Here is a 10,479-nt window from a genome sequence, read left to right as displayed (position 1 = left end):
GCACGATTAGGGCTTCCACCAGGAGACGTGGGGAAGAGGCTGCTCTGACCGGGATCGTCCCTGTTCATGTCCCCAGCCCTGCTCCCAGCAGTCACAAGCGGGGGCAAGGAGGGGAAGGCAGAAATGAGCATCTAGCTTCAGGGAAGGGCAGCAGCCACCGGCCCTCCAAAGTCCCAGAGACTCGCTGAGAGATCCCTGCCCCACTGCAGGGCCCCCGACCCTTAGGGCCCCACGGACGGCATCCAAGCGCCCTGCTGTCCCTGCTCCCCCCGCTCCTTGCACTTGGTGCAGGGAAGGGAGGAGCCGGCCTGAAGCTTCCCCTCCACCCCAGCCCACGCCCCCAGCCCTCCCCGTCCACCTGCGTTTAACAGGCCTGAGATCAGGGCCGGCGGGGAGGGATCTGGACGGGCAAAGCCGAGAGCCCGGCTCTCGGGCAGCGCCGAGCCCTTCAGCACCGCCGCGCCGGACAGGGGCAAGGGCCCCGCGCTGTGCCTGAGCATCGCTTGCCCTCTGCTTCCCCCTCCCCTTTGGGGCCCAGGGCCAGCATGGCCAAAGCCCTGACCGAGCCCTTCAAGGACCCGGACTGTGTCTGCTCCTATGGCATGAAGTTAACCTGGGACATCAATGACCCCAAGCTGCCGCAGGTAGGAACTGAAAGCGGGTGGGGGGAAGGCTGCATCTATCCCCAGCCAGCCCGGAACCAAAGAGGGGTGGGTAGATCTGTGATTCCCAGTCCTATAGCAGACTTGTAGCAAAGGGGGAAGCGAGCAAAGGGAGATTAAAAAAAAACAACACACTCACAAAAAATCCCACAAACAAGCCAGGGCTCATCTGAGACTGGGAGACAGCCGTGTAGTGGTGCGTAGTGCGCTGCAGTTTCATTCACAGTAGATGGAACATGTGTCTGCCTCCCAAGGGCTGATGCGATATGTTTGGCCAGTTTGGTGATCGCCTTAAAGATCAGTCTAACACCTCCTCTAACAAATTACTCTAACACCACCTAATAACAAATTACTGCGGTAATCAGGCTCCAAGAGCAAGGTTGAAGATTGGGCTAACACCTCCTCTCTAACAAATTGCTGGGATTATTACTTGGACCCTGGACGCTGAGCTAAACACACGCCAGGTGGATGGGAGTCGAAGAGCAAGGTGGTGCCTGGTAATAACCCCAGTAATTTGTTATGGAGGAGAAGGGGTGAAATCCTGGGTTCACTGAAATCAGAGGCAAACCTCCCACCGAGAAGACTTCAGTGGGACTGGGGGTATGATGTAAGATAGAAGAGAACAATGCTCAGGCTTACAGTATTGTGGTCTGGGTTTACTTGGAAGTGCAAACATTGATGTTCTCCAATGTTCTCCAATGGCACTTACAGTGCAAAGCTAGTTCTAACCTCCTCTCCAGATCCCTAGTGTGTTCAGGACTCGGTCTCTAACTACCTGGCTTGACTTTCGAGTTACTCAGGCAGTCTTAGCACTTTGGTGTAAGCAGAAGAAATCCATTTTTCTCAACTTCGCTAAAGCACAATAACTGCAGGAAGAAAGATCAGGTATTGAAGAGCTAGTGCTCAGATGCTCAAAGATACTTAGACATCCCCCAGCCACCCACAAATTCCATTGACTTCCTTATGGTTTGGAATGACTGTTTCAGCATTGGTTTCTGTAAATGTGAGCAGTTATGTTAAGTAAGACACTGTTCCACTCTCAAATGTAATGGCAAGGATCTGGCTGAAATCTAACATGGTTTATGGAACAGTTAGTAACCAAAAGGTAGACAAGAGAGATAATCTGAACAGCTCTGATGAATCATGCGTCAAGTCCAGTGTTTGAACATTTTCCCCCTTCCTAAAGATAAGCTGCTTTTGGCAGGTGCTGCTAGAATTCAACACATTTAAAATGGTTTAATGTCTTGTTAAATAGATTTTAATATTGACTAGATCACCAAATAGATATTTTTGTTAGTTTAACCCCAAAAGGTTGTTTTGTTTTTACTTAACTTTTTTTTTACTCATAATTATTCTGTAATTATTTGGACTTTCCTCCTGTAAATCCTAATAGATAGGCTCAATTTTATGTATGCCAGTAGCTTGGTTTCACTGAGAACTCATATGCATGACAGCTTGATTAGTATTTTATTTCTCTTTGTTAATGATATAAATCAAATGATTTAAAAATCTCAACCTTTTTTGTACTTATACTATGGTAGACAAATTTTTAAAGTAGGTGATAACATTCCAATTATAAAATATCCCTCTTTTAAATGACTTTGAGTATATTCTTGCGTTACACAGGATGTACACATTTCAACCAGTCAATATAGTTTTGGTGGAAGGTCTGTTCAAGGCTTGTTATAAAAAATAATAATATCCAGCGTCAAGAAATCATTTTAAGAAATAGTCACAAAACTAAGGCATCTACTCAATCTATAAATCCACATTCCTGCAATTAAGACAGAGTAAAAGGAGGAGAGATGGATTCTATTGACACTTGTGCATCAACAACAGAATTGTCACTAACGTCTAGGTGCAGGGACAATCTGTTACAACTCTATAGCATTATTGCATAGGTATCAGTGACCAAAGAAATATTTATTACGGGGGATGATGCATAGGAGGAAAGGAGCCCACCTGATTCTCACATCTAAGTTTCAACTTACAGGATTGACACAAAAAAAGGCTTCTTGTATGGGAATGGAACACATTTGATCTGAAATCATGAAGACATACAATGTAGAAGGTCAGAATGGCATTTTTACAGAGGTAGTACAAGAGTAATTTGGCTGTGATGGTCCAGAAATTATGCGGGAGGCAAAGATTTCTTAGACCAGCTCCATAGTTGGGGTGAAGTTAGATAAGCATTCGAATGCAAGCCATTCTTCATCAGGTGAGACCTGCATTTGAAAAGCTTGCATTCAAAGACTTATCTAACTTTATCCCAAGTACAGAGTTGGTCCAGTAAAAGATATTTCCCTAGGAAATCCTTGCCTCTAGCATTTTGAGAGAGGAGCATTTCAGAATAGACCTATACTTTAACTACTGTAGTAGTTCTTGGTGGTTCTAAGTTTACTGCTGTTCTCTATTATGTTTCATGTCACAGGCTGCAAAGGCTGTCCTGATTAGTGTACATAGAGATGCTCTATTAATTATATTCTCACTTCTTACCACTCTCCTGTGTCCCCCTTTCTTGCTGTTGTCCCTCCCTGGCAACCCCACTTCTGTGATTTCTGTGCAGGAGCCCAAGCACTTTGACAGTTTCCAGGAATGGCCAGATGGATATGTGCGGTTCATCTACTCCAGTGAGGAGAAGAATGCACAGAGACATCTCAGTGGTTGGGCCATGCGCAACACCAACAACCACAACTGTCAGATCCTCAAGAAGTCCTGTCTTGGTGTGGTGGTTTGTTCCAGAAGCTGCACCCCGCCGAGCGGCACCAGACTGCAACTTCGTCCTGCCATCTGTGACAAAGCTCGCCAGAAGCAACAAAGTAAGAGAAGTTTGAGGGGCAAAACCCTACACAGGTCTTCTTAACTGGACTTGAGTTCAAGTCCAGGTGAATCTCACATCCCCAACACAGGCACAATTGCTTCATCCTACTCTTACTACTAGTGATTAGAGCAGCAGTAAAGACAGTGTACAGTATAGGTAGTTCCAAATGTCAGAAATGTTTGTGCTTCCAGGTAGTCCATAGAGATGGGCTGACATAATAGATTTTAGTTCTAGATATAAACAACCATGAAGTCATATCAAGTCATATCATTCATATCAGGTGTTGCTATCTGGTCCACACATACTATATTATTCAGCTATGCTTTTTATCTTAAATTATCTTTTTGGTGCAAAATACATGAAGTTAGGATTTATTTATGAATCCAATTAGGTTCTAAGTGGGTTTCTTCAATAATCTCTTCATTCGATTTTGCAGAGAAAGTCTGTCCAAACTGTAATGCAGCTCTAGAACTGATTCCTTGCCGAGGACACAGTGGCTATCCAGTCACTAACTTCTGGAGGCTAGATGGCACAGCAATATTTTTCCAGGTAAAATATAAATTTATTTTGGGGGAAGAACCGCCTTTTCGGGTCCTTTTCTGGCTCCTAAATATTACCATAATTCAAATATTAACTAAAATAATATCTACCTTTCTTGGTCAAATGCTTTGAGCTCTATGGATGAAAAGCACTATTTAAGGGCAAAGTACCAATATTATTATTATGACTGTGGAAGCATAAAACAGTTCTGTTGATTATGATATACAGTTGTAAATGCTAAGCATGCTCAGTAAACTGATGCATTTCTCACAAATTAACTTAATTTAAAGGCTAACTCTGTAGTCCTTGCACTTGTATAACTTCCTGTGCTTTTAATGGCACCAACCCAATATTCTTTACAAAAGAAATTCTCCAGCTGAATTTGATGAGTGTTTTTCTTATACAAGTATGAAATTAAAAAAAGGGAGAACTGCCTTCACAAGAACCATGATTAGGATTAAGTGTATACCCTGTGGTTTGATCTAAGCCTTTTAAAATAACTTTATTTGAATTAATCCTATGAAGACATAAATATCAGAGATCTGAAATATCAGAGAAATATCCAAGTTGTGTGGGAAATTCTGACATTTTGAAATTTGAAACATTTTTGGAAATTCTTATGAAGCAATTTTTTAAAATCCATTTTGGACTTCTTGTTTTTCAAAAAATATTTTATTTTAATATTATTTTATTTACATTATTTCATTACATATCAATGCAAAATGTGATGTACTGACTGCATATTGCATCCTATTATGGACTAACTACTGATACTAACTTGTCATATCATAATATGACCAATTATTTCATTTATAGTCATATAGTATTCTTAACTTATTAGAACAAAAGCTACTTTAATAGTAAATATTAATCTTATTTTCTTGTTCAATGTAAAAATGTTTCCTTATAACTTTGAACAATAAAATTCTAACACAAAATCAAAATGTACAGTGCCTACCAACAAAGTGGAAATTGATATTTTTAATTTGAAAACTATGAACATTAACACAGTAAAATTATTTTGTCCTATACAAGAACCTGTCATTTTAGCAGACAAGATTTCTTTTTTATAGCTAGGATGCCAGGGCACGTTGGGGCTGTATAAGTTTCTACAAGTCATACAAATGGCAAGAATCTTTTTGCATGATATCTTTTATTGGACAAACTGTATTGCTGGGATAAAGTTTAGAAAAGCTTTCAAATGCTTTCAAAAGCTTTTGAAGCATTCTTCTTTATGTCTTATAAGCATTTAAGTACGTTAGTAGTCCTACTGACTTTAAAAAGGATGGAGTCTAAAAAGGAGACAAATCACAAACAGGTAGGAATAAGTGATGAGGGTTTTGAATACAACCAGAGTACTTTAAAGAGATGAGCATCCCTAAATGACTTCCCACAGAATGCATTTCAGTTTGGTTAGGAAGAGCTGCTTAAAAAAGTAAAGAATGTTTTTCATTCAGAACTGTGCAATCTATTTGAAGCCCTTTTATGCCATTTTAATGGTTGTTATACTAAGCCTAAGCTAAGATCCTGAATTTCAGAATACCAACTAAAAGGAAGCTTTTACTTTTTCCTCTCAAATCCACCCTGTCTGCACTCTTTATTCTCCCTGACAACTCAGCCCACAGCTTTGGGGTCTTCTTTGACTCCTCTCTGCCTTTGCATTCTTATCCATGTGCAACTCCTGTTACTTCACCCTTCACTGTATCTGTAATCTTTGACCTCTTGTCTTCATCCAAACAGGTAAATCACTGGTCCATGCTATGGTCATCTCCTCCCTTGACACTTCAGCTTTCTCTTCAGCCTTATGGTTACTAACTTTCTTTCCAATTCTCTTAAAATGTGGTTGCCAAAATCATTAATGTCCCTGTCACTGCAGCCAGGTTACTCTCTTTTTATAGTTACCTCATTGGCTCCCCATGGTGTTGCCCATCAAGTACAAACTCCACTCCCCTTCATCACATAGCTCCTGTCTACTGTGTTGCTGACCTCATTACTTTTTGTGTTCCTTTCCTGTTGCTCCTCTGAGCTAAAAATGCCAGCCTGGGTAAGCCCTGTGTCACCTCCTCCTTCTCCAAACATTGTCGTGCTTTCTTCTGTACTGCCCTTTCAAAACCTGTGCTACAGTCTTCATCCCTACCTCAACTGGTTCACATCTACAAATGTAGTTACAAAAGCATAACAGGGTAGCTTTGCACCTTGGGCAGTAGCAGCATAGGGTAGCGGCAGCCACCTTTCTGCCAGTGATGTTGGCATGGCCAGCTGTCAGCTGTGGAAGTGGCTATTTTGTGGCCTCCCTGTAAAAGCAGTGTCCAGGGCTGATATCCCAGTCACCTTCCCCACTCAGTTACACTACTGCTCACCTATATGGCACAGCTTAAAAAAATTACTGTGTTTATCCATTAATTAAAAAAAAAAGAAATACACACCCACTCAAAACACATGAACTATGATGCATTTGTGTGCTTGCCAGAGTGAACATGTCATCGCATCTCCATAATCAAGGTTCTTCCGTTTCTTTGCTCTTTCTGGTCTGCAAGGTCTGTCATTTACACTAAGCTGTTTGGCGCAGGCTGGTGCACAACACTTAGCAGCCTTGTGGGTGATATAAAATAACAACACAGCAAGTTACATGATTATTCGTGTCGTTAAATAACCAAGTTTCACATATGTTAACACTACTTCAGGCCAAAGGATTCCATGACCACTCTCGGCCAGAGAGTAAATCAGAGGCAGAAGTAAGGAGAAGTGCTGTGAAAAAACAAACATCCTCCTCCCACCTTCCCCAGAAAAAGAGGCTTCTGGACTCCGAGGTAAATCTAGGCGGGTTGGAAAAGATGAACCATGAACAGGGAATCACAGGATATTAGGAATCCTCATGAGACACTGCACCTCTTCAGCTAGCTGTCATGGGTAGGGGAGGTTAAAGCAGGAGAGAAGGCATATCACAAGTATGTATATATCAGTGTTGGGGATACATGCACTAGCACATACACTTGCAGCATTTTCTTCCAGATCTTAAAGGTCTGTTTTCATATTCTTTTCAGGCAGGATGGTATCATGAGAGCAGTGGTCATTTCAACAATATCCATCATTTGCCATGCAAGGAAGGCCCAGAGAGATTCAGTATTGTTACAGATACCAGCTTCCCTATTGCAACTCAGTCTTACTCTTCATTTCAAAATACAGACCCTTACAAAGTTACTCATGACTCAATTAGCTTTCAAGGGGATGTGGTGTCACCCTACCAAAAGTGTCCTAACCCAAGGATCTTTGTGCCTCGGCCTTGTGGCTATGAATTTGGAGTTCCTGCCTACATAAGTTCTAGCTCCTATCCAACACTTTACAAAGATTTGACAAATACCCCAGATGATACTGACCACGTGAACTTGAATGGATCTCAACATACTGGTTATTCTTTGACCACGCATGACAAAAATTTTGATAACACTGACAGACATCACGGACTGAAACAGATGATGGGGAAAACTGGTTATGGAGACAGGAGTGACTACGGACAGATTCAAGCAAACACGAATCATCCTTATTATAGCGGGGAGTATCCTTGCAGATATGGTAGCAATTCCACTCCATCAACCCCAGCTTTACAAACTGTTATCACTACAACCACAAAAGTATCCTACCAGGCCTACAAGCCCTCAGTAGTGAAATACAGTGATAACATGTGTGATGTAAAAAATCTTCAGAATTGCAGCCACATGGCAGAGAACCTTTCAGGAACTGTTTACCCAGGGATAAAGATACAAGAAGACTGTGGTGGTCTGAAATCGGCTTTGCTTTGCCAGCACGATACGATTCCCACAAAGCCAGAAAGAGCGGAGACTATGGATACCTATCGGTATGGGCCAACCCTGGCAAACAATTACCCTGAGCATGAAGGACAGCTATTAAGATTTGAAGGTGGTGAATACTAACTAAACCCACATATTCTAACACAAACCTTTGGCATGCTGAACCCTCTTGAATAGGAGTTTGAGGAGCAGAGAGCAAGCGGTGCGTTAAGACTATTTACTTATTCCCTGATGATGCTTTTGCAGGAATCTGATGACTGTCTCAAGTCCTCTCTATACAAAGTTCAAAGCAGTCCTTATCTAATACAGCATAATACAATACAAAACATAGGCCCACACTGAATAGGGGTAGGGCAGGGGTTATGGTAGTGATTCTCAACCAGGGTGTTATGGCATCCTTCGGAGTCTTAACATCCTTTCAAGGGTGCCATGGGGTGCTGCACAATGTTAGCACTGTTAGGGGTGCAAGCATGATTCACAAGATAAAGCTAGAGTTTTCACACAGAAATCCAGAGTATTAAAAACATTCTGACTTGGGATCTTTTTTACTTCTTTGTAACAGAAGAATTGCTCTACTGCTTTTCTGTTATTAAGAAAATGAGGGAAAATCAAGAGCTGGTATTTTCCTAAGGGTGCCTCAAATCTAAGAAGGTTGAGAACCGCTAGTTTGTGATCTCCCTGAATAGAGGGGCTTAATTAGTCTCTCGTCCCAACTACTAAATAATTTTCAAGGTGGGGTGCACCACCTGTAATTAATAATCTTCAGGTAATTAAAATATAAGTGGTTAAGGCCTGGAAAGCAGCTGGTGGCTAGAGTCACTCTGCAGTATCTTTGTGCATTTAGTAAGTAGGAAACACTAGTTAGGTTTCTCTGAAGCAAGAAAAGGAAAGCAGGTTCTCTAAAATTTATTCTTGCCTTCTTTCCTGTGTCAAGCCTACAGGCTGCCTCTGATCTTCCTGTAGGGAAGAACAATTTAGCTACAGCCATGGTAACTGGGATCAACAGTTGATCCACAGGTTGATACTTTACATAGGACAGGAAGACTTTATTATTTTGAGTTAAATATGGTTTTCCCAATGGATCCCACAAATGTGTCTTTCTCCTTGACTTCTGCTGGGGCCAGCTAGCACTGTGCTCTTGTAATATCTGCACAAATGATTTTGAAAAACCATTTACAATGAGACTCATCCCAGTCTAGACTGGCCTGGGCAAGGCACCACAAATACATGACCTTCAGGTAACATTATAATCAATCATTACATTTAAGAATAACAATACATATCATCATAAACATGTTATCCCCACCCACACTTTCCCTGCACTCGGTTCCTCAAAAATGCAGTTGATTGAAACTTCCTTTTTTCCATGGCACATCTACTCCCTGAGAGATCACTTCTCTCTTTGGGATCATAGCCTCACATGACAGCTATGTTCTACTGCACAGTGAAGTAAGTCAACCAATCAGGGAAGTCATGTGAGGGCAGGTAGCACAACTTTCACAGGATTGAGAATGAAATAAGGGATTGACTCCAAGCCCCAGATCCTATAAATTAATCAAACAATTTCTCCTATACATTTGTTACTACAAATTCTGTTCTTAAATATTTTAGGAATAATTTACTAATGTAATGTGGGATCCACCAGTACTGAGAGAGTTAAGTATAATCTTAACACAAAGAATCTTAACATAGTTTGGTTGAACCCAATTTGAATTCTAATACAGACACAGGTCATTTATTTACACCTCTTACCAAGTGTCTCTCAAAGGGCAATTTTTTAAGAGAGAAGTATTTTGAAAAATCCTTTTTTGTGTACATTTTGCTATTTTTGTGTACATTATGTCTAGATATTCAGAAATATTCTGTGCTATAAACAAATGCAAGGAGGTGGGTATAACAAAAAAATATGGAAACTGGTTTGACCAGTTGCCTTACTGGCTTCATCATGTATAAAAATATATGTTGCAAATTCTGCAATCAAACAAGTAATCAGAAACCTTAGTTAGCAAATGGGATGCACTGTATACTAGTTTCTTAAAGTATCCATTTTTTCTTAAGTCTATTTTGTGTTGTATTTTTAATAAAATCTGAGGTTTTCCAAATGAAGCATCAAAATTAAGTTTCTAAATCAATATTTGGGCACTTTGATTACCCAGCAGCTTCCACTGGTTTCAATGCTGGATGTGAACGCTCTGAACATCATAACATTAAATTATATCCATGATGTTCAAAAGCAACTAAAGGAATTAGTACCCAACTTCTACTAGCTCTAAGTGAGAGGTGTTGATCTAACTCCGTTCTTTGAAAATTGCAGACTAAGCCACATGGATTTAGGAGCTTGGCTTTAAGCACTTGCTTTAAAAATTCTTGGCCATTGTACATTTGATGTCCTTCCATCAGGCAAAAAACCTGGCTTGGATACCAATATATATCCCAGTCAAATGAAATAAATGTGTCACTCTCACAGAAAGACTTGTTCCAAAGTATTGTACTATTGGAATATACAACAATGAATTTGCTTTACTAGTGTGGGGCTTCTCACTTCCACAACTCATAGACATGGAATCATTTGAGATTTGGAATTAAACCAGAGGGTGACACTTTGAATTAACTTAATACCAGAAAAAAAAGCATCAACCTTCCAGCT

The 10,479-nt window shown here is 40.8% G+C and overlaps 1 protein-coding gene across 1 annotated transcript; it reads left to right on the top strand.

Moving 5' to 3' along the window:
* Positions 1 to 545: 545 nt before the first annotated feature.
* GCM2 (glial cells missing homolog 2) lies at positions 546 to 7,955 on the top strand. The gene is made up of 5 exons (XM_006025426.1): positions 546 to 644; positions 3,229 to 3,481; positions 3,920 to 4,032; positions 6,708 to 6,833; positions 7,068 to 7,955. Exons 1-5 carry the CDS (start codon positions 546 to 548, stop codon positions 7,953 to 7,955), a joined length of 1,479 nt encoding a protein of 492 aa, XP_006025488.1.
* The last annotated feature ends 2,524 nt before the right edge of the window (positions 7,956 to 10,479 follow it).

Source organism: Alligator sinensis, unplaced genomic scaffold (assembly GCF_000455745.1).
Source record: "Alligator sinensis unplaced genomic scaffold, ASM45574v1 scaffold253_1, whole genome shotgun sequence".
Lineage (NCBI taxonomy): Eukaryota > Metazoa > Chordata > Crocodylia > Alligatoridae > Alligator > Alligator sinensis.
The sequence above is the reverse complement of the archived record's forward strand: the minus strand, read 5'-3'. Positions and strand labels throughout refer to the sequence as shown.

Excerpts from the sequence above, each read along its gene's own strand:
- GCM2 (XM_006025426.1), top strand. The coding sequence starts at position 546 with ATGGCCAAAGCCCTGACCGAGCCCTTCAAGGACCCGGACTGTGTCTGC. Across the intron at positions 645-3,228 it reads ATGACCCCAAGCTGCCGCAG|GAGCCCAAGCACTTTGACAG; the intron begins GTAGGAACTGAA and ends ATTTCTGTGCAG. Across the intron at positions 4,033-6,707 it reads GCACAGCAATATTTTTCCAG|GCCAAAGGATTCCATGACCA; the intron begins GTAAAATATAAA and ends ACACTACTTCAG.